At 42.7% G+C, this 27,803-nt stretch overlaps 2 protein-coding genes across 5 annotated transcripts in view; one reads left to right on the top strand and one right to left on the bottom strand.

Annotated features, from left to right (window-relative positions):
- The window catches only part of ATF7IP (activating transcription factor 7 interacting protein), an 82,575-nt gene extending 69,594 nt beyond the window's left edge, over nt 1–12,981 (top strand). For 3 of the 4 annotated variants that reach the window (XM_031057777.1, XM_031057778.1, XM_031057779.1), the window contains exons 12-15: nt 2,762–2,941; nt 3,814–3,999; nt 6,187–6,299; nt 7,702–12,981. In XM_031057777.1, the coding sequence (XP_030913637.1) occupies nt 2,762–2,941; nt 3,814–3,999; nt 6,187–6,299; nt 7,702–8,118 (896 nt within the window). In that variant the 3' untranslated portion in view covers nt 8,119–12,981. The remainder of the gene's footprint in view (nt 1–2,761; nt 2,942–3,813; nt 4,000–6,186; nt 6,300–7,701) is intronic. The other variant, XM_031057780.1, reaches the window with a different exon arrangement.
- Nucleotides 12,982–15,911: 2,930 nt separating this feature from the next.
- Nucleotides 15,912–27,803, bottom strand: part of PLBD1 (phospholipase B domain containing 1) — a 36,743-nt gene continuing 24,851 nt past the window's right edge. Inside the window, exons 7-11 of the mRNA XM_014307368.2 lie at nt 24,321–24,521; nt 24,070–24,210; nt 20,102–20,287; nt 18,322–18,428; nt 15,912–16,880 (exon numbers count right to left, since the gene is read on the bottom strand). Coding sequence (XP_014162843.1) covers nt 16,713–16,880; nt 18,322–18,428; nt 20,102–20,287; nt 24,070–24,210; nt 24,321–24,521 — 803 coding nt within the window. The 3' untranslated portion in view covers nt 15,912–16,712. The remainder of the gene's footprint in view (nt 16,881–18,321; nt 18,429–20,101; nt 20,288–24,069; nt 24,211–24,320; nt 24,522–27,803) is intronic.

The following is a 27,803-nucleotide window of genomic DNA, read 5'->3' as shown; positions in this document are numbered from 1 at the left end:
GATCTTAATATCTGCTAATATCTAATAACATCTTCTGATTTGTGCAAAAATTATGAATGAAGAGGGGGTGTAATTTTTGAGAAACCATGTTAAGACTAATCTAGATACTTTCCAGTCTGCAAGTGTCTTGCATTACTTGTGCTTTGGACCTTGCTGGCCCTTTTAGAAAAGGATCATCAAATTATTTTGTATTAATATTGAACCAGTTAATAGATTTAGTCTAAAGTAGGTTAATAGATTTAGACTAAAGTAGTGTAATAAAGGTATGTAAATGTACTCTTAAATTAAAACAGCTATGTTCTGCTTTTTTATTATTTTGGAAGAAAAATTATTATATACATAATCAGCTTTTTTATTTTATAAGGTGTTTTATCTGCTTAACAATCTGTAGTTCTCTGGGTAATTTTTTTTCTTATTCTTGAACATGCCTGTGGCATGCTTGGTGTTCTGTAATCCACCTATACCAGTTATAAACCAGAACACTGTTCAAAACTCCTCTGTGCTATAACTGCAGTGTTGTAGACTGTTTCTGGCATGGAAATTAGTCCCTCTTCTGTTTTGTGTATTAGAGTAGGAGTTTTGCTTACACCTCCAGTAGTAACAATTTCCATTTTATGCTTATTTCCATAAAACATACTTTTCTGTTTCCTTTAGGTCCACATTTGTTGTGAATATATGATGCTGTTGTCATTCAGTATTGGAAACTGTTCCTTAATGACTTCTAACCTTATTCCTGGGCTTACTATGGACCCAGTCTTCCTCGTTGTTTTTTTGCTTAAATAGCCTTTGCCTCTTATTTCCATTTATTTAATGAAGTGTAGTTAGTTATCTGTCGTCATTTCCTGTGGGTGGTGCAATGCTGACCTAGTTTCCAGTCACTGGAATATCAGCAGGGCTCTTCTTGATTTGTCAAGGGTGAATGAACTTGCTCTGTGTGAAATCCAAAACCAAAAGCAAAATTGGAAAAGCCCTCTTGTTTGTTCAGACTGTCATCTTTCCTTGAACCACATTTACAGCAGGAGGCTGTAAAGGTTTTTGCTTTTTGCACTGTTAGTGCATCTTGTAAGTCATGACTAAGGAGGCTCTCACATCACTGAAATTATTCAGTGGTAGTTGAGATGTGCATCAGTTTCTAAATATTTGAAGTAAACAGATGTGTATACATCTTTGTGGGAATCTCCTTGGAGTCAAGTAGTTTATTGAACACTGGGAAATCTCTCATAATTTATGACAATAAAAGAAGCTTGAACCAATCACAAGGCCCATTAATTGATCAAAGAGCAGGAAGGATCTCACCTTTTGTTTTCAAAATAAGCATCCCTTCACTGCTCCTTTGATAGACTTTGGGGCAAAAAAAACCACAGTATATTTTCATCCAGTGGCTTCAGTGAAGAAGTTTGGCTGTTGAGTCTACAGAAAGACAGTATGGGCTGCAAGTCATACTGTGTTTTATTCTTGAGGTCTTGAATTTGGAGATATGATCTGGGGATGATTATGCTGGTGCTAGGTTGATGGTTGGACTAGATGATCTTTAAGGCCTCTTCCAACCTTGATGATTCTGTGCTTCTGTAATTATGTCTCATAGAATCATGCAGTTTGTGAAGGGTACTGCTACTTCAAGCTGTTAGCAGCTGGTGTTAAATACAGCTCAGTGAGACCATCAAAATAGTCTCAAACTGCCAGAAACCCCAACACTCTGAGCTATGCTGGCGTTAACCCTGTTCTTAATGCTTTGAAATCTAGTTGGTATACTTAATTGAGTACTTTAAATGTGGTCCTCACTATATTGTTCTATTTTCTCAAGAGTAAAGTGAGTATTTACATATTGTCATCTTTATATTCTCTGCTCTTTTACTAAGTTAGTGGCTGATGTATGTACAGTTTTATTAGGGAAGAATCCTTCTGAGTGTCAGTCCTTAAAATCTACTCTTTTATCTTGTGGTGTTTAGTTTTTCAGGGGTGGGTGCCTCCTCTGCCCATTACTGCTTTAATGTCCAGATGAAAGCTTCTCGGTTTTTCTGTATTCAACTTGTGCAAAGTCTTGATTACATACAGACTTGCACTCTAATTAATATTTTATGTAGTCACAAATAAGCTAAAGCAGGAAAAAGTATTGCAATAGTAAGCTACAGATACAGGCAATATTTGTCAGTATCACAAGTCAGTAAGTCATGTTGAGGAGGGTGTCAATGTGATAAAACATATTTTCTTTTTATAATTTTCTATAAATAATAAAGCAATTCCCCCCTTTTTAAGTAAATACTGTGAAAATTCAGAATAGCAGCAAGAGGACTAACAGATTGAACAAAGGAAAGAGTCAGCAAATAAAAAGATGCAAACATCAAAGGTAGACAAGACTTATTTAGGGAACAAAATTTGAGTACTGCAGTGTTGAGGCCTTTAAAGGTTTTAGGATTTTTTTTTAATAACAACTTTTAAAGACTTTGGCACAGTGTTCTCTTGAATTCAGGTTTCCAAATTGCTCTGATATATGCAGACTTCATGATAATAGAATAAAACATTGTGGAGAGTGTCTGGGCAGGGGAAATTGCAGGGATGAAAGTGAGGAGAATTAAATGAGTTTTCTGCAGATTTATTTGCGTAAGCAAAAAAGGTCAGAGAAATGTCATTCTTCGAATATCCTCGCCAGTCTGTGAATGGGAGAGGGAGGAAAGGATTGTAAAACTTTGTGGTGCTTGGAAGTGTGATTCAGAAATAAAAATTTGTTTGCTATTGCCTATATCTTTTGTTTATTTTAAAGCAGATGGCAAGAAGCAGAAGCAGAACCAGAACCAGGCACCTGTGCCAGGACTGAGCATACCCACTCAGCCCTTGACTCGACCCCTGCAGCCTTTGCCACCTTTGCAGCCAAGCCCTGTGCAGCAGCCAGGTGTGCCAACAAGTGGCCCTTCCCAGACCACCATCCATGTATTACCAACAGGTAACTTCATTTGACATCACTGTGTGAGTGCAGTGGCTGGTTTTTTCCTTGAATTAGACTGCTGTGTGCTCTACATTTTGCTAATCTTTTAAAGTGAATATGTAGAATGTTTGAATCACTTCATAATCTTTCATTCTAGTCAGTTTCCCATAATATTTTTTCTTTTAAACTGATAAACGGGAAGGATAGTACTATTGATTTGAAAAGAATTCAGGATCAATTTTATTTATGGAGAGGAAGAAATCCTGCTAAGGGTAGTCATGGAAGTTATTAAATATACTATTGCTGGTAAAAGTGAAGGAGAAGAAACCTGTACCTTAAGTAATGGGGGGAAAAACATCAGAATCACTCCTATGTCTGTCCCTTGGCAGTTAATTCCTTTGGCAGAGGGAATGGCAAGGCTGACATTGAAGTTCTAGCCCTAGTTAAATATTACTTTGCAGTGTGATTGTTTTCCCCTTTCTAAAGAAACGTAAATCCTCTTTTTGTCTTTCTTTTATTCTTTTTCTGTATGTGATTGCTGAAGATTAGTTGGCATTGGAATTCCCTTATAATTACTGTGTTCTGCAGACTCCTTGGTGGATTTTATATTCTTCCACTGTCCTTACATGCAAGACCTTTGCAGGGAGCGGGGGAGATATTATATTTATCTTTTCTGTTAGGAAGCTGTATATATATTGACTTTAATATTTCAGTAAAATACCGTTTAGGCTGTTTTCACTTCTCTTGCAGTACCCAAAGCAGACAGAGACAGTTTTTATTTTACATGGCTCAGATGAGTCAGTTTTCCAAAGGAGATGTGTACTCTGGAATAGGCATATGGCTTTGACTCATGGAATTCAGATTTAGGGTGCGCTCTGTCTTTTTTTCAGCTTCGACAGCGGTGAATGTAACTCATCGGCCTGTGGCTCCAGCTAATCCCAAGCTTCCTATCCCAAGAACCCCTGCTAACCATCAGGTGGTCTATACCACTATTCCTGCACCACCAGCTCAGAATCCTGTAAGAGGAGCTGTCATGACCAGCCCAGGCTTAAGGCCAGTCACCCCACAGACTGGAGGTAAGGGACGATTCCTTCCATGTGCTTCTTACCATGACACAGCTTGGTACATTCTGCCTCATGGATGTGGCATTTAGGTTTTTGATTTGGGTGTGTTGTTTGGTCTTTTTGCAATACTGGTATTAGTTAGAGAGTTTAGGGATTTTTTCCCAGTTTATAGAATTTAGAAAATTCTCACACTACTAAGAAATTCTGTTTGTAGCTATGTGAATGAGGAGAAATTGGAGTGAAGTCATCCCAGGCACTAGCTCTGCCAATTAAGCATCTGTGGTTGACACACCCCATACTTCACAAGGCAGTGGAAGGTAATATGACAACCATCACCGTAGAAAATTATGTTTGATTTCCTGTCTAAAAGTTATATTTCTATCAGGCATCCTAGTGTAATTCCTTAGCAATCTCTGATGTCCTGTGCTCAGCAAATTTCTTTCCTTTCTCAAGGCCTCAAGAGATGAAATTTCTCACCAGATGTATCAGAAATTGATATATGCTTGAGTTTCCTTGAGATGTTGGCAAGTTCTCTTTGACTTTGCAAATGCATAAGTGATACCTTCTCCTAGCAATAAACTCCTTTTCTGAAATGAGTAATAGATGTCAAAAATAAAGAATTTAAATGATACTTTGTTACAAAGTGGTGGATTTTAACTGGGTTTTTTTTTTTTTGCTCTCCACAATTTCTACACTATGGTTGTTTTAACACCTTTATGTTTAACATAAAGTTCCCTGTTTTATGAGTATGTGCCTACCTTTGTGATGTCCTGGTAGTAATGCTGCTACTGATGTATATTGATTTATGTTATCATTGCAACAGCCATTAGTGCCAGTAGCAGATGCTTCTTGAGTAAGAGCGCTGCTGCACTTTGTCTTTGAAAAACTGATTGTGAGAACCCATTCAAACTGTTTTGCAAATTGCAGTTTTGTACTTCTGCCTCAAATGAGTAGTATCCCTACCTAGAAGTGATGCTATGTTTGTACCTTATATCTTATTAAGGCATTTCTGACCATCTTCAGATGATTGTAGTTTCCTGAGACAGAACTACAGTCATACTAAACCAGTGTATCTTACCAGGTTCTCTTAGAGGAGAAATAGCCAGCTCAGGTGACAGTTTAAACCACAAGAGTTCACACAGTTTCATCAGCTTCTTAGAGAGACTCCAGTAAGAAAAAGATATGAAGCACCTGCCCAGTGTTTAGCACTTTATAATTAAAGCATTAAGATTTAGCTCTCCTGAGTTCCCTGCCTTGCACTCACAGGTTACACGGACTTCTGACCCTCATTCCCTATGGATTGTAGCTTGATGTGTGTTTATCAAGAGAAGAAATTGCCATACAATAACTGTGGTTTCCTGATAATATGTTGCTTTGTGAGCTTGTCTTCTGGAGTATTAGAATGCTTCAGTCTTACACAAGTGTAGAACTAGGGTATCGTAGAGATTGCCTCAAATCTTGTATTTCTAGACAGAAATGGAGGGATAACCCAGGCAATCCATAACAATGAGCAAAGGCTTTGAGTTCACAGAACATAAATGTTCCAACAGTGAATAGATAAAAGTGTTATTTAAAATAATTAGATGTAGTATAAAGTGAATGAAAACTTGGTAGCTTGCAAGAGTTTTGGCTATTATTTACAAGGCTGTAAAACTGTCTAGTTTATTCCTGCCAGACAGGTTAGTTTGCTGTGGGAATGACTGAAATGGTGATACCTGTGAGTAGTGTCCATCATGGAGTCTTTTCTGGGAGGGGGAGGACAAGCTTCTTGGACAGTGACTTAGCTTTTTTGTTTTCAGTGTCATCCACAGCACAACCTTCTGAGTGAACAACGTTGTGCTGCAGCAGCATTTCTCTTTTCCTGTCTGAATCCCAAAATGATGTAATTGTTCTTTTCATACTTAAGCTCCCTGTATCTCCCACGCTTCTCCTCCTCACCCATTTCTTTCATGCTACAAAGTGCTAAAACAACATTCTGTCCCTCTGCAAACACAAGCGCTCGCTCTCTCTCACTTTTACAGCTTCAGGGTATGGGAGGTGATTTTGTTGTTACACAGTGCTTCATCAGTCTGCTGGCAGCTGGAGGAGTCTGTCTGAAATTTGGCTTCGTGCAGCTGAACCAAGGAGTTGGTCTTCCAATGTTCTGTTTAGCTGCCTGTAAGTGTTGAATACTCAGAGTGTTCGTTGTGCTCCTTGCAGGTGTGACTGTGCGGATGCCTCAGACAACCTACGTGGTGAACAACGGGCTGGCTCTGGGCTCAGGAGCGCCTCAGCTCACGGTGCACCACCGACCGCCGCCGCAAGCGCATACTGTGAGTGGGGCTCTCCAGGCACCTCGTGCAATGTACAGCCTTGTCTCTGCACTGGCACTCTCAGGCTGCTCTTCGTGTGAGCTGCAGAGCACTCAAATGCCTTGTTGACACTCCACAGCCAGTTCTGTGCATGGCACCACCCAGTCACCTACAGCAACTCCTGCCCAGAATGGTAAAAGCTATGCAATCTGTTAGCTCACCCTGGCCTTCTCCAAATACCAGGAGAACACACTGAAAATTAGTGCATGAGTTGTCTGCAGGTGACTCATGGAGTCAAGCGTACAGAAGAACTGCCAGTAAAATGTTTTGTCATGGTTTGGCTATGAATTGGGTGGCCACTTTTTAGTACAGCTCTTTGCAAAACTGAGGTAGGAGAACAAGGTGCAGACCAAATCTCCAAGGTTGCCAACTCCCAAACTCCAGAGGTTTTTAGTCAGTGTTGAGAGTGATCACTTCTGCATCACCTAAAACCCTTTTTGGTTAGAATTTGAGGATTTTCTCTGACACATTTAATTTCATTTCAACTACGGTGCCTGTACACTCAATGTTGGGCAGTCACATTACTTACAGTGTTGTGAAATGGTAAATATATTGTCAGGAAGGTGGCTTACCATCCTTTCAATGTAGACATAATCAACTCAATGCACTCTTCTGTGATAAATAATGAGAATAAATGAAGCAAATATCACACAGAACACTTAAGATGCAAAAAACTACCCCAGATTCCAATCTGAAAGATCTCAGGCTTGAAGCACTTTAGCCACAGTCCTAAATTCATCTTAACTAATACAGATGAGAGACCTAGGACTGTTTTTGCAGTATAAAAAAAGAAATATCACTGGGAAGACACATTTGTGCCCTCATTTCAAAAATTTTTGGAAAGTGAGGCTGAGCTTTTATGACCAATTTAGTGATAGAATCTATGTGGCATCATTACCCCATTACGTCTTCCTTTTGTGACTGAATACCTGTCTGTAGAAGAGAGGATGAGTTGTCAGCTTAATGCCCTGTCTGGGGTGTCGGGTAACGTGGGAACAGCAGCTCAAACATAGATTGGTTCAAAGTCATGGTGAACCTGCTTGCCCAGTTCTGGTAAAGGGCACAATGTTGAGTTCATCCCCCTGGCTGGGAAGCAAAGAAGATACAGGGAAATTAATGTGGCAATGTCATTCGCACAACTAGGGATTTATATAAGAATAATGTAAGAATTTATGGCATCCTTGGTCCCACCCCTTCTCATCATTTGCAGCTGCTGCCTTACCTGTGCACACAGGACTGGGAGTTGTGATGGCTGGGTGATTGCAGGCTCATCTGCTTCCAGTTACCTGGGGAATGATGAATTAAAGGCTCCTTCCATTGCTGTAGATTCTGACCTTTCCCTTATTGCTCTTGTGTTGCTTAGGAGCCACCACGCCCCATACATCCCGCTCCACTTCCAGAGGCACCACAGCCACCACGTCTGCCCCCTGAAGCTGCCAACACTTCTCCACCTCAAAAGCCACAGCTGAAGCTGGCCCGGGTACAGAGCCAGAATGGGATTGTGCTGTCGTGGAGCGTGATGGAGGTGGACCGGAGCTGTGCCACCGTGGACAGTTACCACCTGTATGCCTACCACGAGGACCCCAGTGCCACCATGGCCTCGCAGTGGAAGAAGATCGGGGAGGTGAAGGCGCTGCCGCTGCCCATGGCATGCACCCTGACACAGTTCGTGTCTGGCAGCAAATACTACTTTGCAGTCCGGGCTAAGGATGTCTATGGACGCTTTGGACCCTTCTGTGACCCCCAGTCCACAGATGTGATCTCTTCTCAGAGCAGTTAAACTAGAGATCTTTGGACTCTTTAAACCTGTCCTGCTATCAAGAATTACCCCAGTTTTGGGAGGAGTTGATCCCATGCATGTAATTCACCTTTAAATCCACTCTGCAGGATTATTTTAGACAGCTGTGTGATACACTACATGCACTCAGAACCAAAAGAAAAATAAAGTCTGACCTGCAGCAAGAGAGCCTGTTTTTTCTAAATAGTTCATGCCACTGGCCATTTGAAAATTTATTTTTTCCTTCCATGACAGGTGTTCCACCTAGATACCTACTAACCTTTATCCAAGAGCATCCTGAATGCCTGGGGTTCTGCTTCAGAATGGAAACAAAATAGTAAATTGCAGTTTTCCTGAAGTAAAACATACACATCTGTATTGTCTATTGAGACACCAACACAAGGGCAAAAATGATCTGCCTCTTGCCCCCCCCAGCATTCTGTGAGCAGATGTGACATGAAGGATGATTCAAGGTCTCACTTTTTGTACTGGAGGCTTGAGTGGTCTGGTCTTACCTTACAAACTGTAATAAGCTCTCTGAGGGGAGGGAAGGGAACTTGAGTCTGGCCAGGAACCTGTGTAAATTTGGAGGTGGTGGAGAAAAAAAAATAATCACCCCACAACCTCCTACCTCTTCTAAGTAAGAATGCTCCTCTATTTTCACTATCCTCCCCTACTCACCTTGGGAGCATTCCCGGATCTGAAACTGGATTGTAAAGTCTCCATTCACACCTTGGTAGTTCCGGCAATTTCTCTGTCCCTCCCCTCATACATCCAGCCCTATTTTTTAGATTTATTTTGTGCCTTAAAGAATAATTTCAGAAATAAAATGTAGCCAGATACCTTGTGTTGTTCTTTTATTTGCTTGGAGTTATTTTTCCTTTTACCCTTCTAGTCTTTTATCAGTGCTTCTCATTTTCCAGGCCTGCAGTAATTGCTATTTATGTAAAGACAAGAAAGTGTAACATCTGCCGATTGTGAATTTGTTCTTATCTGCAGTATCACTCAACCCTTTCCTTACTGAGTAGTTGTTTTTGTCTTGTCAAGAATATTGAGTATACAGACATTATTTTCCACCAGAGCCTTTCCTGCTTCTTTTGGGAAAGCTGCAATTCAGCCAAAGAAGAAACCCCCGTGGTGCGGTGCCATGAAAGCTTCTGCCTGTTTGCACTTGTTTGGATGCTCAGTGAGTACAAAAGGAGGAGCTGCTTCCCAGTGTGCTTCTCTCTCCCATCACCTGCCTGCTTCTGCAGAAAGGAGACAGCCAAGGGGGATTCAGAAACTGTTAAAGACATTGGCCTGAACCTTGTGAGCAATTGCAAATGTTAATAGATGCTTTCATGATGTTTCTGAGCTGAGAAAAGAAACTGGTGCATCTCCCCTGCTGTCATTGACTTGTTAAACTTGCTTTTTGCAGAACAAAATTGTAATGCACCTAGACAAGAAAGTAGATGTGAGGATTGAATTTGGCAATTTTCAGTCGCATTCCTACCCAGTAGAACCAAACAAAGGGTTTAGAGGGGAAAGATTTTTTAATCCACTTCACCATATAGCAAAGCTGCAGACTATGACATTTTTTCATTTCAGTGCTCTCTTTCTCAAAACCAGCATGCTGAAGTGTGAAGCAAGATTTAAAAAGTATCAGAGAAGTTAAATCTCCAAACAGGGCTGAAATATTCTAAGAGATTATGGGTTTTGTAGCTGTGGTTCCTTTGTTTAGAACCTTTACAATGAAAGAAATGGCACTGTAGACCTCTGTCTGATTTACTGCACTTCTTCATGAAACTGGGAGTGTCACTTCTCTCAGGTGTTATGGATATTCTCTGTATGAAAACTTGCATTTAAAAGTTGATTTCGGGAAGCAAAAATTCTGGCTAAATCCAAGTATCCTCAGAGAAGGTTCACACTGTGTATGAACAATGTGTAACCTTTTCTTTGATCTGCAATTGTCCCTGTATTTCTGGTGCTATTATCAAAAACTCCTTGAATTTTTCTGTGTTTAAGTAAATGTTCTGTTTGCTTATTTTAAGGAATAATTACTTAATGCATTTAGATTGTGGAAATAGACTAAATTATAGTCCTTATAAAGACAGTTTTGTAATAGAGATTAGAACAGTTATTTCCAGTTGATGGATGTCAAGTCCTTGGCCAATTTTTTGTTAATGTGTCTTTTAGGTGGTACCAAAGAGCCTTTGGCTGTATCAGTAGTATGAAGTTTTACAGTTTGAAAGTTGAAATAAACATGAGGATACAACCTAGAACTTATTTAGTTGTGATTCCAGCCCAAACGATAAGTGAGTTTTGTTATAGTTTGAGCTTCCATTTAGATATTCCTTGCTAGGTTTGTCTTCTTTGGGATAGGCAGGGGGTGCAAGTCCTGCATTAGAGTATTTTCTTTCCTCCAGTGGAGGTATTAATAGGGATGGTGTGTCATTCCATTTGGAGGTTTGGTGGGCTGCATCATTAGAGAAAGAAGACTCATACTTAATTACTAAAGATTTAGTTCTTTACTGAACTGACTGTAAAAACTGGCTTCTGGCTTCTGGCCTGTATGGCAGCAGTTCTGGGTTTTTGGCAGGATTTTGTGAGACACCTTTGTTGACCAAAGACATTGCAGCTCTGGGGTGAACGATCACTTCCCTGTTGTTTCATCCCAGCAGGGCTGTTAAAGGTTGGATTTCAGTAATCTTGAGCAAGTACTGGTGGAGAAGTGTGTGATAAAGCATGGCTTGACTTTGAAATGCCTGGTTTGGTGTGGAGACCTCCAAAGGAGCTCCTGAAATCACTGATTAGTGCTTAATTAGTGCTTAATTCCTTACCTCATGGCAGTTTTCCCCATGTGGTCGAATAGGTGATAGTTTTATTATCCTTTACCTCCCAGAATGATTAAAACTATTGAGAAGCTTTCTGCTAGCAACAATCAACCAGAAGCAGTTTGTTTCTTTTGTAGACTTTATTTGAAAGTATTACCAAAATATTTGGCAACATTCAGTACAGGTCTGTTAATACTGTGCTTCTAGACTGGTCTCTTCTTTAATGAAAGGTATCAATCACTGAAGCCTTCCAATAATCCACTTTTAAATATGCTAAAAATTTCTATATGGTTTTTAAGTGAAATTGTTGCGTTTGGTTTCTTCTCTGCACTTAATGCAAATTTTTCCATCTTTCAATAGCTTGGTATAAAGTTATTCCTGACTCTGTGTCTGAATTCTGTGATTCTGTGTTTTGCTGCTGCCTCTGGGCATGTGACATTTCAGCAGTACTGCCGTGGACTGAGTTGCCCATGTTTTAGCAAACACTGTAGCACTGAGTACAGCTGTGTTTTCCATCCTCATTTACTTTCGGGTGTGTTTTAGGTTTGAATTGTTTTCTCTGTGTGTGATACAAGGGCATCTGGATGTCCAGGTTGAAAGTAATTTGAGTTAGTTCATCTGCTTGGAGAGGAGCTCTGCTGTGGAGTGCTGATGGCAAAATGGCATTCTGCATTTCTCCTAGTTACAGCTTCACTGGCCTGTTTTATTGCAGTATGGCTAAAAAACTATTGGATACAAAAACATAAATGCTAGGAGGGAACAGACTGCAGACTACAGGCATCAGTACTGTCTCCAGTGACAGCTTCAGAAAACACAAGGATGCAGATCTCTCAGCCTGTAATTATTTCCATGCTCTGAGCAGCTTCCCTATGCATTGGTCTGACGTTGCTCCTCGGAATTGTTTGTGCTGCCCTTGGCCATGTTAGATCACTGAGCACAAGCACTGTGACATCCATTCCCAAGGTTTTTAGCACAAGGCTGGAAACACTCATGGTGTTCTCTCTGTAAAATTAAGGGGTCTTACCCTGCTTCCTTTGAAAACAAAGGCAAAACCCCTCAGTCTTCACTGGGACCACGACTCAGCTCAGTAGTAGGATCTGAACATCATTTTATACTGTAACAGAAACAACCACTTCAGCTCTTCCTTGATGCTGTTAGTCTTAAATGTACAGTAAATAAAACCAATACTATATAAAGGGATGGGTCACGTCTGTTCCTGCTCCCAGGACAGCCATTCCCCAGAATGAGTATTGCATACACTGTACAAAATTGAGCTGTGATTCTGCCTTCTTATACACCCTTTGCATATTCTCCTTTTGTCAAAAATATCTATGCAGATATTTTAAATAGAAGCTTGATATATTAAATATATATTTTTTTAATTCATTGCTTTGGGTAGGGGTGGGCATTGTATGAAAACACTGGAGGGAGAAGAGATTAAATGACACTAAGCCAGCCCTGCCATGCAACTCTATTCCCTTCCAAACACCTTCTGAGAGGAGAAGGAAAAAAATAAGGTTAGCTAGGAGAAAACAAATCAATGAATTTTCCTTTTCATTCCTTTTAAGTTAAAAAGGCATCTTTCTTTCTCATCGTCATTATGCAGGCTGAGCATTCTTTTCTTCTTTTATATACATATGCCTATATATATGTACAGATGTGTGTATATAAATATACACACACACATATATATATATATTTGTACTGCTGTCTTAAACTAATAAGGTGTAGCTGTAAATAAGATAGCTGAGTAGTAGTTGTTTAGGGATTCCTGTTCAGCTTTAGTAATTTATTGGTTATCAGAAGTCAAATGTGCAAAATCCTCTGTTGGAAAATTCCAAATCTGATTTCTTGTTTTGTTTTGCAGCTGGACTTGTAAATACAAAAGAAAAAATGTAGGACTGATTTAATGTCCACTTTAAACTGGGCAGTTGCCAGCTTTCCCCATTTTTGTATGTACTGTAGATTAGTGTGTGTCTGTGTTAACTGTTAGTGGGGTTTTGTCTGACAAGCCTGGAATTTATACTTTGAAATAAAACTACTGGGTTTTTAACATTTTGAGTCATCTGTGCTTAGTTCCTGATGCTGCAGGAAGCAACTCTCAAAAAAGAGCTCAGACCCTGCTCCTCCTCTCCGGAGGTGTTGCCACTTTGCTCAACCAACACTGAGCAGCAAGGCTTTGGCTTGTGGTCATTCCCAGGAAGTCACTGCATGGTGCTGCTCTCACAGAAGCAAAATACCAAAGCAATGCTGTAACTTCTGGAAATTTGCCTTTCGTGCACTTCTGCAAATAAATAAAGAATAAAGTGACCTGCACCCCAGAGTTGCCCCAGATGAATTCAGGAATGGAAATCTTGCTGGTGCTGCTCTCCTTACCCTCCAAGATGCCAGGTTTGACTACTAAAGCAATGGTCATTCTTTCAGCAAGAGGCTTTGGACAAAGTACTGGAGTTTTTCAGAGCACCCTTCAAGCATGAAGGCCCACTCACCTGGCCAGGAAGCAGCTGCTGTGCACAGCACAAAGTGCATCACTCAGGGTAATGAAATCAGGATTAATAAATTATAAATAAATAATTAATAAAAACATGTCTCAGTGCAGCCATCATGAAGGGCTCTGCCCCTCCACCCAGCTGCTTCAAGGGTAGAAGCCAGGAGCAGCACCATGACAGACGTTGTGCAACTTGTATGGGACCAATAAACAGCTGGACTAGAAGGCAGTCTGGGAAAATCTGCCTCTTGAACCCAACTCTGCTGCCAAATTGTAGAGAACTCAAAGTACTTAGAACATGGAGTTACTGACGTGCCGGCCCTGTGTTAGTGCTGAGCCTGTACTTGGAGGGCATATAATTAATTTGTGATGCTAATAATTAGTTTCCATGCACCTACTAAAATTTGCTTCAAGTCGCTGACCAGAAGATGATGGACTCTTGTGAAGTGATGCCTCAGCACAATCCCACTTGAAAGTCCCGAGTTTCTCAAACTGCCTATTTAAGCTACAAGTATACGTACTGCACATAGTGCAGAACCTATGTTTTATCATCAAATACAGCATAACGACTCTGCTCAGCCACTGCTGTAATTGCAGTTCCTGCTAAAGTAGAGCGAAGTGAGAATGTGAACGTGCATAACACTCGCTGTTTACTGCAGAGCAGCTCTGGCACACACTCCGTGGAAGGTCTGGAAAGTGCTACAGCCCCAGAGCACAGTCCATTTCTGCACACCACTGATGCTTCTAGTAAGGAAACTGAAAAAACCCAGCAGTCAGCTGAGAAGCAAATCTGAGCTAGCAGCACAGCACCAGGACACTGCCAAAGGAATGCTGTTGGTTTCTCCCTGAAGTGCAGCCTGGCCTGGGCAGGCACTGGTACCATGCCCAGGTGTCTCCTGCTGTGACAGTCCATGGCCCCTGTTAGAGCTGAGGCTGTGCAGGGTATGACCACTAGAACCAGGAGGGGCAGGTTTGAAACTGAATTTCAGAAAAAGGGGATGGTAAAACATGTGAAAGCTTGTATTCCATGTGACAATTTTGATGGTCCTGCTGAGAGGAGTCATTTCCTCTAGGCGTTGACTGAAGAGTATTTTTTCATAATGGCAAGAGAGATTTACCACTACAGCCTCCCACTTCCATCTCCCCACCAAGTCCCTCTTCAGCCAGACCTGGAAACCTGAAGTTAAAGAGTTAGAAGCCACAGGACTTGGAAAAAACCTGAAAGCAGGGTATGAAAAAGGTGGCAACTTCTGCCACAAATCCTCTGCTTAGAGCATACCTTCTTTTTTTTTATTCCAAGTGGCATCTGCAGAAGGAAATAAGATACTTTAAGACGTATTTAAACTTCATGTAGCTGTCTGTCAGTTCTTTCGCAGCCGCCTACAGGGCCATGCAATGCTATCAAAGCCTCGTCTGGTCACTGATGCAGCTGTGCAGGGAAGAGGAGCTGGACCCAGCTGCTGTGGTCAGGACTGGCAGATCAGCCCAGACTGGCCTGGCAACAAAGGAAGCACAAAGGACAGCACAGCCAGAGGAATGCAATGGCCTTTAGCAGCACAACCAAAGGCAACAAGTAGCCACAGTCACAGAGATTGGAGTTCTAAGGCTCCCAAGGTCCCATTGGTGTAAATACTTACAGAAAGGCACTCTCAAAAGAAGAGCTCTGATTTCCCACAACTCTGGGTTGGAGCACAAAACAAGGTAGGAGGCTCAAGGTGAGAGAAAGGCAGAGCTGCTATTTCCACTGCATATTGTCGTGTCATGGGCACATCACAAGTGCCACACAGCTCCACTCCCTGCAGGTGGAAGCATCTAGCTGTGTCCTGCGCCAACAACACTCTTCACTGCAGCAATCCATTGACAATTTCCTGGTCCCTGGGGACCAACTTTTAAACAGTACTTCTCCAGTTGTATTTTTATATAAAACTATGTGAAAAAGCAGTAAATTCATCCTGCAGTATTGCTGCATTGTCTAGGAGTGACAGTGAAATCAAGCCATCCTCCTGTGCTTACAGTTTCAAAGCAGCTGATTCTTGGTCCTCTGCTTGCTGGCAGCTCAGATCCTTGCAGCGCTCTTCATGACCCAGATCCATTCCTTCAGTGTCCTCCTTAATGCCTGCTGCAGCCTGTTCAATCCAGGTCAATCCAATCTGGCAGTGGCTCCACCACCACATGGAGGAGGTCTCTGCACACAGTATCTCACACCTACCTCCTACCTCAGCAAACAAATCACTTCAGTCCCTTCATGAATTTTTCATCATCAACAGCTTTGCTGTAACTTCAGGTGTCCCTCTTCCCTTGGCAAAACTCACCCTTACAGTGACAGCCAAATATTTAGCTAGAACCTCACCCAGTAACTTGCTCCCTTCCCCATCACACAAGCTAAACGCTAGAGGCTTCATTAAAACCTCACACTGCTCATCATTCTTCACCTTCATAACACAGGGCAGTGCTGTGCACTATTTAGCTTGGACCATCAAGGACATGAGGAAAGAGTTGTTTATTTTGTTTTACTTAATTACACATAGAACATCTAGCACAAAACAGCCTAGTGATTCAACTCCTTGGTGTAAACACAGGTAGCTAAGAGTAGCCCTGGCCCCACAGCTGAGAGAGCAGACAAAGATGCATGGGCTGATCCATTCCAAGAGAGAGATCCCTTGTAAGAGATCCATTGCATTACATTTCTGTCCCTGCAGCCTGGGTTGGAGGCATTTCCAAAGCATCAGACCACTTCCCTTCACCCTCTTTTGCAGCCTGACATTGCCAGCTGCTCTGGCCACACAAAGGAAGTCTTGACAGTGCCACTGAAAGTCACATCCTGTACAGAACAGACTGATCTGCCACAGAGAACACGTGCTTGATGGGAAGCAACTTGCAGCACCCTACTCAGACAAAAGGCAGACATCAAGCCAGCACTGAGGTAAGGCCAGCACGGCCCAAAGCAGCAACCTGGTTTGGCCCAGCTACTACCCAGAAACAGATCATTCTCACAGGTGGCATTGCTCCTCACTCCTGCTCTGGGAACAGCTGTGATGATGGCTCAGATCAACAGAAAGCTCTGCCACCTGCTTCTCATCAATCCCAGTCAGAGGAAGGGCCACTGAAACAGCTCAGAAGAAAGGAACATGCTTTGGGCTGCAGAGAAGCAGCCAATATCAGTACAAAGTGCGTAGCAGGCAGGACATGGGATGGGAGGTATAAGGCACAGGGATGCGGACATCCAGGTTGATTTATTACACAAGAAATAAAATTTCCATTTAAAAAAAATCCACTTGTGGATGTTGGCGCTGGTTTTACAGGATGGGCCTCATGGTGACAAAACCGAAGTTGTAGGACTCGGGCAGGCCCTGGTGCCGCGTGCCGTTGAAGCGTCTCCAGCTGAAGACCGGCAGACCGCCCTGCACCGGAGGGCCATTGATGGCCGAGGCCGTGAACGCTGCAGCCAGGCGGAAATCCGACACCTGGAACAAAGGACAGGAACCCGGGGCAAAAGGGCAGCGTGAGGCTTGGCACATCCCCATCCCAGCCAGCAGGAGCAGCTCCGGGAGATTTGATTATAAGGTGAGGGAAGAGAGCAGAGGGAAACACACACAGGCAGCAATTCCTCCCCTGCGCAGAGGCATCTCCAGTCACGCAGCAGCCAGTGCTAAAGGGCACCAGCAAACCACAAGCCCACACTTGGCCCTTGCCAGGCTGAAAGAGCCAGAGCACCTGCCCTCAAGGACAGCCCTCCCTGATTTTATCGGGCTGCAGCAGGCAGATGAGGGGTCTGCACTAAGTTCTGCTGCATGTTGAGCACTTGGGCCATCCCCTGGGGCATGTCAGGAATGGAGAAAGGCAGCAGAGTTCATATTGCTACCCAGGCTCTGCACTGCTCCTTCATGGTCTCCAAAGAGGTCCCAAGCCTGCTCCATCTTCCCAAACTCAGACACTAAATGTGTTGGTAGGGTTTATAACTAGAACAGGTTTGGCCTGTGCTCTGGGTTATTTCTTTCCCCTCTTAGGTCTCCCATTCCACCTCCAGCCCAGCCCATTCCCCTTGTCTAACTGTGCTGGCTAAGGCACTGCTGCAGGCATTGACCACTGCGTTACCAGACCCCTTTACAAAGCCATTCTCTGCATTCCTCTTGTATTACCCAGCTCTGGGAGTCTCCCACTACTGTCCACTGCAACACAGAGCTGGCTGGACACAGCACTGGAGACACCAAAATAGCCTCCCCAGTTCCATCCTAGCAACCAAACTAGTAATCCAAAAATGCAGCAGGCTGGACCCCACAGGATAAAACACTGTACAACTTTTCAACACAGCTGCTAACTTGGGCATTGCTCTTCGGGGTGAAAACATCACATAACCTGCCTAAAATAAATGCTGTTTTCTCCGGGACAGTGGGTCTAATGATTTTCCCACATACCCCTAACATGCAAAGAGATCTTCACCAAACTTTTCAGAAAGCAGTTTTGCAGAGAGGTGGAGCCCCAGAGTAGGGTGGCTTACTAGAGAGCCAGGCTTTTGTAAACCTAAAGTGAGACTGCAACCCCTTTCCTGTGGGCTCTGGGAGGCACCCACAGAGTTCTAATGAACAGGACTGAAGACTCATTTCCTGCTGTAAGGCTTTGGGGTTTAACTCCTGAACACCACAAGGCCCCATGGATTAAGTTGTTTCATATACCTCCCCCTGTATCCTGTGCCACTGTGCCAGGACTGATGTCAGGGACAGGAAATGAGACTCTGCAGAGAATTCTCATCTGAGGAGGTGCCCAAGCACTGGGACAGCATGAAAAGAGGGAACAGACATGCCTGGCCATGCTTGGCCTGGTGCGGGGAAGCATGCTACAGGTGTGACAGGAGCACAAACAGGCTGCAGCCAACATTCAGCAGATATTGGAACTGAGGTAATTTACCTTGGAGTCATAGCAGCCTGCAGGCACTGGTATAGAAGGATTCAGGTCTTCCCGGCAGCAAATGGTGTTGCAAGGATTGTGTTCAGCATAAGGATCATGCTGATAGTCTGGGGTGAAATGCGGTGGGAAGAGCAGAAGAAAAGAAAAAAAAGTTAGCCCACTCACAAAAAGCTGATGCCAAGTACTGGAGCCACTAAAAACTGGATAACTGCACTCTCACATTGCTTTTGTGGTTCTCCCTAGGTACCAGCTACAGGACATTAAGTAGATAAGCTCCTAATTCAAGACCATACAGCTACTTCTGCATCCCAGGGGCACCACTGCCAACCTCTAACCACAAATATCTGCAATTCCACCTGATGAAATTCCACATGACAAAAGCTTGTAGAAACTTTGTCAGGAGAGAAAAGCAGAAGAGAAAGGGAAGTGGCAGGTTGGGGAGGCAGGCAGGGAGAGAGAGAGGGGGAAATGCAGCAACAAGAGCCTTTGTTTTCCTGTTCTGGATTAAAATAAGTGTAGAGAAGCAAAACCTTTGAACACCCACTGCAGTAACTGCAAGCCAGGAGGGGAAGGTGGTGAGCTCAGCGTCTACGAGCATGCTGCTACTCACAGCCCAGACAGGAATGACACCCCACCCTGGGAGAGGCCTCCCAAACCTCAAGTCCAGTAATCAGCAAGCTCCCTATAATTGGGAATAAAAATATAGCATCTAAAGCTATCAATACTCTGAGATGGGCTTAGCCAGAAGTTAATTAAGCTGGGTTTAATCCAGTTAAGGAGAGCCCTGTCAGGAAAAAACAACAGAGCATTACCTACTGTCCTGGTTCAACCCCTGCTGGCAACTAAGTACTACACAACTGCTCATCCACATCCCTCCAAGCCCTAACCCTCATGGGATGGGGAGAAGAATTGGAAAAAGGTAAAAACCATGGGTTGAGATAACAACAATTTCAATAAGTGAATTGTTAATAATAAGAATTAAAAAGGAGAGGGAGGGCAAGAGAAAAAACCCTTAGAGAAAGAAGTGATTCACAATACAATTGCTCACCACCTGCTGACCAATGCAATGCCCATCCCTGAGCAGGGATCAGCCCCTTCCAGCCAATTCCCACAGTTTACACAGTAAGTATGAGGTTCAATGGTATTGAATATCCCTTTGGCCACTTCAGGTCTGATGTCCTAGCCTTGCTCTGCCAGCTTCTTTGCATCTGCTCGCTGGCAGAGCATGGGAAACTGAAAAGTCCTTGACTTATCAACAAGTAAAACACCTGAGTTTAAATAATACTTGAACTATCAACATTATTGTCATACTAAATCCAAAACACAGTACTGTATTAACCACTAAGAAAATTAACTCTATCCCACCTGCACAAGACCATTTGCCTGAACATGGATAAAAACCTTAAGTTTTACACTAAATTCTCTGGTCTGATCACATCTAACTGTTGATTAGGATTTTAAAGTTTTCGAGATTGACAGGCTGTAGATGTATTAGGTGACAGCAATCCATGAGGTCTCTTGGAGTACTCTCTCTTGGAGTTAGAAGCTTTCTGGAAAAGTCAAATAACAAGTCCAAGGGGCCTTGCTCTTGTTAGAACAACTTAAGCCCCATTTCCTACCTCCAAAGTAAGCTTGTGTAACATTTTTGCTTTGTGTGTATTCTGCATTTAGGACAATATAACTGATCTGTATGTGAGGCTGCAGCTTCCCACTATAATCCAAGAAATAAAAGTAACTCTGCTTATTAAGATCAGCTCCACAGCACATAAACGTGTCTTACTGTTGTATCTCATGATGTACTTCATGCTTTCCAAGTTGGTCACCTTGCCCTGGTCTCGACGGAAGATTTTGGCTCTTGGAGCAAGCTCATAGGAGAAATCCATGCCGTACTTGACAACGTATGATGCATAACCACTGAGATTGTAAATCTTTTCATGGAAAGGGATATTGTATGAAGGCCAGTAACCTGCCAGAGACAAACTCCAATCTGTTAATCACTTGGAAAAGCTGGATGCTCTTGCTTGTATCAGAAAAGAAAATAAATAATCTTCCATGTTGCCTTGCCTCAGCAGCATGTCGAGGAACAACACAGAAAACTGGTTTGAACACAATAAGGCAACAGTCACTGGCAAGACCAGGGTCGACTCCCAGCGGAACACCAGTGGAGACTGCGTACCCAGGCAACCCGCCCCCAGACTTCCAGCCTCAGGACTCATCCTGCAAAACAGCTGAGATCAGACTTGCAGGAGCCTGAACATGCAGCATGGCCACAGCCCTCTGGCAGAGGTTTTCCTGCTGGACCTTAAAGGACTGCACAATCATTTACCTCCACCAAACTTCACAGTGAGAGGCCTCAAGTGGCTCCGGTTTTGCCCCCTTCCCATCTCACCAAAGCAGAACAACACAGCATGCTGAGAGGTCAGGGAGGGACTGACACAAAGACTCACAAACACACGGAGACCACAGACACTTGGGGTGAACAGGAGGCAGGCCAGCACACACACACTTTGTGCAGCACACACAGCCATAAAGAAAAATGGGCGATTGCTGCACATTTGGCAGTAGCTGCCTTTGAAGATTAAGAAGTGATTGATCAGCGGAGCAGAGCCTTGCTCTAACTTTTCCAAAAGCAATCCTGAACAAAACTGCCTGAAAGAAGATCACTGTGGAAAGCTCTTGTAAAGAGCCAGGAGACCTTCCAAGTCAGAATCTGGGTACAGGAAGTCCTAGAATATATAAGAATAGATAACTATACTTTCACATTTAATTTTTTCTATTTTTTAGGCAGCAAGTATATAACATGAGCTAGGCCCAAAAGTAGCACACTTTCAAGTTGTGCTACTAACACTAACAAGCACTAACATTCCCTTGTTGGTTCATTCTCAAATCACACACATCAGGATTTGGCTTAGAGATTTACTATCTAGGTACTGGTAAATGCAGGCCTCCACATAATAAAAGCAGCCCAGCACAGTGTGAGGAGGCTGGTGTAAGATGCTCAAGAAAATCAACTGGAACTCACTGGGAGCAATACACACAAATACAAACCAAACTTCCTGAAGGATATGCAGACAGCATAAGCAGTGGAGCACTGTCTAAAATGGAGGCCTCACCAGCTTGGGTCCTGCCTAGGGTAGGGAAGACAGGGTATTCCTGTCTGCTGGCATTTGCTTACGTGACCTAGAGCCTACCTGAAGGAAACAGGTTGTGTACAGGCTGTGTTGTAATACAGGCGTCCTCCAGAAATGAGCAACTTGCCAGCCTGTAACGACGCAGGCTGGAGGACACGGATACATCAGCTTCCAAACCAGCAAGGTTTAGCTGTGATTCAAAAAGGTGCTGTTGTCTCACATGAACGCAGTGTGTACAGATGACCCCTTTCTCCCACCTGGAAAAACTTGTTAAAATTGCTAAAACAGAGAAAGCTATTAAAGTTCTCCTCCAGCAAGAGCTCTTCTGTGTCTCAGGCTCTGCAAGACTGCAAATCCCATGCAAAGAGTGCAGCAGTTAACCTAAGCCAGGCTTTGCCCAAGGGCTGCTATAAGCCAGTGAAACCCGGTAGAGTGCGCAGTGACAAAAAAAAAGTCAAGAGAGACTGTGAAGTTGAAAGGAAGGGATGACATGAAGGCAGCAAAAAAATCCCTGAATCAAAATGCTTTCCTCCTCTGCACTTAGAGAACAAAAGATACCAGCAATATGGAGAGACAGAGCAATAAGAATATTGCACATATGGTGGAAAAACTCAGATCCCAGGCTTTGCTCTGATGTGTTGCTTTTGATATACTACTCATTCGTCATCAAGAAACATGAACTGCAGCCTATTCCTGTGACCTATTCATTCTCTTGAGACAGTGCTTCCCTCCCTCACCTCCTCTAAAGGATTTCTGAGCTTTCTTTGTCAATATACAGAAAGCACCCGGACACCTCTGCCGGGAAAGGGCAATGTAAGAGATTCCTGGTATTGAGAACTCATCCGCACTGCCCTACAAAAACGACAGAAGCCATAAAGAAAAAAAATCTTTCAATTTTCAAGCCTGCATAAGGAAATGCTTCATTTTTCCTCAGTACAAGGTTTACTACAGCAAGGTTTACTGGTTTTGTTCACCTGAGATTTCAATTCTCATTCTCTGCTGTTTCTAGGTTTATGCTTCAAAGAGACTTAAAAAGCAGAGGCTGGTGGCAAACTCACTCTGACCAAACTAGCGTGCCCAAAGTGCATTATCTTGGGACACCTGCTACATGGCAATGATGAAACTTGCCAGGGTCAGCTATTCTACAAAGACTTTAAGCCAGCATTGCTCTTGAGAAAGATAAACCTCCTTCACCCGAGCTGCTCCAAGCACCTGGGAACAGGGCAGGGGCCTTGATGGGACTTGTCTGGTGTCCTGCATGGCACGGAGGAGTTCAGATCTGCTGCTTACAGCAGCTGAGGTCTCCAACTGCACTTTGGCAGGGCTTAGTTCACCCTGTGTGTTGAAGGCTGTCCTCCTAATGTTTAAATTCCCAGAGACTGACTGCTCTGTTATCCAGTATGCACAAGGTACACTTAGATATCTGGGAAAAGACATACTGTAGGTATGAAGTACTGTGTAACCTCTAATACATGCTCCCACCTTTGAGAACAGAGCATCTACACCATCTCAGAGGGAAGAAGTGGTCACTGTGTGCCCAAGCCCAGGAGTTGGGCTCAGTCCTACAGAGAATGCCACACAGCTGCTCCAAAATCATTGCTGAAAAGGAACGCAAGGTACCTGCCAAGCCTGGCCCCTCTGCACAGGTATAGCAGAGCCATGCTGGGGCTGCAATGTTTCCAGTGCCAGAGCTAGAGGGTCTCTATCAGCTTCTTTGCATCCCATGCACAACACAGCACTGAGAAGCCCAAGGCAAAGGAAGCCAAAAGAGACTGACAATGTGACAATGCCTGGAATAAGCCAGAACTTTCCAAGAAGCTAGACACAAGGAAAAATTTCAAAGAGAACCAACCCCAGCTGCTAACATAGACAAATTTCTCATCATTTTGATGATGAGCAATTCATCAATTTATCCCCTCAGCATGTGATTAGGGGAAGGGGCACAAAGCAGAAGACACACTTAAGGCTCAGGCTTTTTGTTGATGTTGTAAGTGTCTAGTAAACACTTGAAATTAAACCTGACCGTGAGTGTTCTGCTTGAAGATTTTTGTTTGTTTTCCATCAAGTTCTTGCTAATCTTGCTAGGGAATTAAAGAACCTTTTAAAAAGCAAATATTTATCAGAAAGCAGAGATCCAGAACAGTTCAGGAGATGAATTTAACATGGAACTTCTTTGGTATTCAAAATTTCATCTTCTTGCAGGGTGACCCACTCAACAATCGTTTTGAGTAGCCCACAGCATCACAGTTATTTAGTACTGTCCCAAACAGATCTCACATTTTCCCTCACTGGTCTCTACAACAGGGCAAAATAATACCAGAAAAAAGGCAAGGATGCAGATAAACAAAGAGACAAAGTCTATTTTTCCCTCCTCTGCTTCTAGTAGACACAGATGCTTACTGCATTGCTGCCACAGCATACCAGATAAATGAATAGATTGAAATTGATCCAGATGCAGAGGGATGCTCACACAAAGCTGACGGTTGTTCACACAAAGCTTCCTTACTTTAAACTCAGGACTAGTGTTCAACAAACCCTTCCCTGGTACAAAACACAATTCTCAGTTGACATAAAGAGACGGTTTTCCTAAGCCCATAACTACTATAGGAGCTATTACCTTTCCGGAGAACATTTGTTTGATCAGAATACTCCACAAGGGTTGGGATCTGCTCAATGATGTACAATGCACCATCATCAAGACTCCTCTGCAGCTTGACCTTCTTCAGGTCTAGAACCATGTACTGATTGTTGTAGGTTCCTGGGTACGAGAACAGAGAGAGTTACATGTCCTGCCAAAGGAAGGAAACAAGCACAAGAGGTAGAGGGAACACATATTTTTTCCTAAGATGCATATGCAGGTGTACTTACCAGAGTTGCAGTTGGAGAAGGTCTCTGCCCAAGTTTTGCCGTCATTTGCCATCATGTTGGCAATGCGGACCCTCTGCCAAGCTAGCAAGGATTCAGGCACCACTTGCTTAAGGAGGGTTTCATTATAAACACTGTTGGTAGTCTGCAACATTACCAAGCCGCTGCCCAGTATGTAAAAGTCATCCAGGGACACCAAAAAGCCTTAAAAAGCAGTAACACAAAACTTGTTATCTTTGTGAACCTTTGATATACTCATAAAACAAAACAGAGATAAGTCATGAGGATATGGATGAGTCCATGTGTATGTGAACTCAAACTGTACAAAGATTAAAGATGAGGTAGTAACTTCTGCAAGGGCTTTGGGCCCACCTGTCAACACAGTTTGAAATGAGAAACTGTCATGCTTTCAAGACACCTAATTCTTTGTCTAAAGCATTTGCTTTGTGTTTGTATGCCAAGCCTGGAAGCTTCTCCATTAGTCAACCTATGTCTTATGCTAAGGATTACATATCCTAAATGCCTGTCAAGTGTTTGTTTCTAACAAAGAAGTGAACTAAAATATATAAAAATTCAACAATGAAAACCAAAGCAAAGTACAAACTCCACAAAAACACTTTCATCAACCAGTATCAGTTTTAGATTTTAACTCTGTAAAGACAACATAAATTCATTTAATTAATTAGAATTAATCCCCTTAATTAACTCCTTCTGTATTAAATCAAGCAGAAAAATCTTCCTTCTAGTTTAATCTTTTCCTAAGTATTCTTAAAAGCATCTCAAGACATGGGCATCTCTTAAATCATAAACCACATCCTGTATATGAGGAGAAGTTCTACCTACTCCTCTTCCTGACATGTTGTCACAGGGGTTTTTTATTCCTGCCAGCTCTGCAAAGTCAATACAGCGATGGATCTGTGGACAGGATTCCCTTCCTGGTTACATGCCAACAGAAGTGCTAGGTCCAGTTGCAAACCCTTTGCCAGGAAGTGGCATACAGAGCTGCAAAGGTCAGCTATATGCCTTGGATAGTATGGGGACTACTTGCACTGCAGAAATAACTTGGCCTTTAGATTACTCAGCAGGTACGTGGCTGCCAGGCTGGGGAAGAAAGGTTGTTAAGCAAGCTGGTCATGGGGAAGTCATGCAGAGCCAAAATTCTTATTAAGAAGTTTTTAATAGCATCAGTCTTCAAAGAGTACAAAATGCTAAAATGCTGTGTTACACCATAATAGTTGAGCTCCTCTATGAAATCTTCCACAGCAAACTTTATTAACACAATCTGCAAAGGTCACCAACCTATGACAGCAAGAGAGACAACCCAGCTCTGCCTCCTGTTCCTGGACTTTTATCAAAAGGCAGACCACCTTAAAGCAAAAGTAATGTTTAAGGGCTCTAGTTGAGAAAAATTTCTTTAAAGAAGCAAGTTCTCAAATTAGAACAGATCCAGGAAAATACACTGTGTGGACATCTGTTCTCTAAAAAAAATCAGTATAGAATAGACTGAGCACCCTGGCATCTGGTATTACTCATGGAGAGAGAGGCAATACATTATGTACATTATCAGCAGAGATCTCCCTCAAATAAGTAAGGAAACGAGAAACATCCTAAACTTGGCTCTGCCAGTCTATTTTATACAAGGACATGGGATACTCTAGCAATAATCTGCTGCATAACAAGTCAAGTGGTGCTTGATCAAACACAGGCAATAATTGAAATTGTTGAAACAACTGTGATGTGAATTAAGCATCAATTCCTGTGGGTGATGCCAAGTGTCCTACTTCAAAACAAACCAAGTAATTTCTCTCTTCAATTTCAATCAACAGCTGAGATAGAACAGAAAAACTTGACTCAAAACAAGTGCTAACACAAGGAATGATGCTGAATTAACTGAAGATTGAACTCTATAATTCAAATAAACTGCAAAGCTCAGCTAAGCTGAAAAGAAGGGGATTTCCTTCTGGGCCTTAGTATTTACCAAGTTTTATCCTGAAATGTTTTATAACACAACATGCCCTCCATGATACACCATTACTAACTTAATAATTCCAAGATTATTTTGATTTAAGGCATAGGCAACTCTGAAACAAAGGGAAGCTAAAACACAAGCAACAGGTTACCCATGCTAAAGATATCCAGAAAAATAAAACCTGGGTAGAGAAGTCTAGAGAAATCAGCAGATGTTTGATGTCCTCTTGAGCCATTCTTCTAAGTGTGTATGAGAATCTGTTGTAATTGAAGGTGTTATCTCACTGTACACTTCTTCTGTTTTTCCTGTAAAACCATCTCTGCAAACTCACCTCCCATTTTTGTTAGGAACATTCAGTCAAATTTGGTTTGTTTTATTGTTTTTTGGGGGTTTTTAACCCCTCCCTCCAATGAACCTGACAACACTACAGAGAAACAAGCAAAAGTACTTCTGATTGCATTTTCTGGACCTGATCCATTTAGATTTCATTTCCAAATGCCACTGGAAAATGGAAGTTTCCAGAACATGGAGTTTCACTCACCATGACATTAATCAGCCAAGCAAAGCATTTTTTGCAATCTGAGCCACAGTGCTCTCCAGAAATTCAGCAGATCAAAGAGCATGTGGGTGGCAGCACGTTCCGGGATACTATTGTTCTGATAGAGGTAGACTGCTGCTTTCTGAACCAGACAGCATCAGCTTTTTTGGTGTTTCAAAAGGTCACTGTGCTCTTTCAAGTGTAGCAAGGGTCAGCTTTACAGGCTGGAAGTCAAAGCTATGCGATCTAGCCCACCTCTCAGGGATGGGAGTAGCTCCTGGCTGAGATGCCCAATGCTCTCTGGTGTATAAACACATTTGAATATGGCAAAATAAAGATATTCTCTGGATTGGCAGACAATCAGCAGCTGCTTCTCATGTCAAGACTGAATACCCATCAGCTGCCTCCCTTCCATTTGCACATCTCTCCTAGGCACTAAGAAATAGCACATACCACATTATAGCTCTGCTCTCATCTCCAAAGTTCACCAGACACTTTCCTTTGCTTCCCTCCAGGTTTTAAAGAGATGCTGGAGGAAGCAGGAAATGGTCTGGCAATACTTCATGAGCAAGGTATTCCTGAGGACAAAGGCTACCACCTTTTCCATGGTTTGTTCCTCACAGCTCTTCCTCAAGCTGTGGGGAAGGATTATGCTGCATTAACACCAGATTGCTTCAAAGCAAGGGACACAAACTACCTCTCTCTCCTGCCTTAGCATGGATAGATAGATAGATAGATAGATAGATAGATCGATCAACAGATAGGTATGTATATGACATGTATAGTCACACATCAAGACAACTTGTGCCATCTTACTCCCACATCACCACCTAGCTCAACCCAGAAAGATCCCAATAACGGACCAGAGGAGGAAAGGTGGAAGTAAAAGTCTTCAACTGTTCTTCTTCAGCTGTTTTGTTTCAGCTGCTAAAATCAAATTAACATACTTTAAAAGACCGTGTCTCAGCACAGAGAAGGT

The sequence above is a fragment of the Geospiza fortis genome, unplaced genomic scaffold, assembly GCF_000277835.1.
Source record: "Geospiza fortis unplaced genomic scaffold, GeoFor_1.0 scaffold173, whole genome shotgun sequence".
NCBI lineage: Eukaryota > Metazoa > Chordata > Aves > Passeriformes > Thraupidae > Geospiza > Geospiza fortis.
The sequence above is the reverse complement of the archived record's forward strand: the minus strand, read 5'-3'. Positions and strand labels throughout refer to the sequence as shown.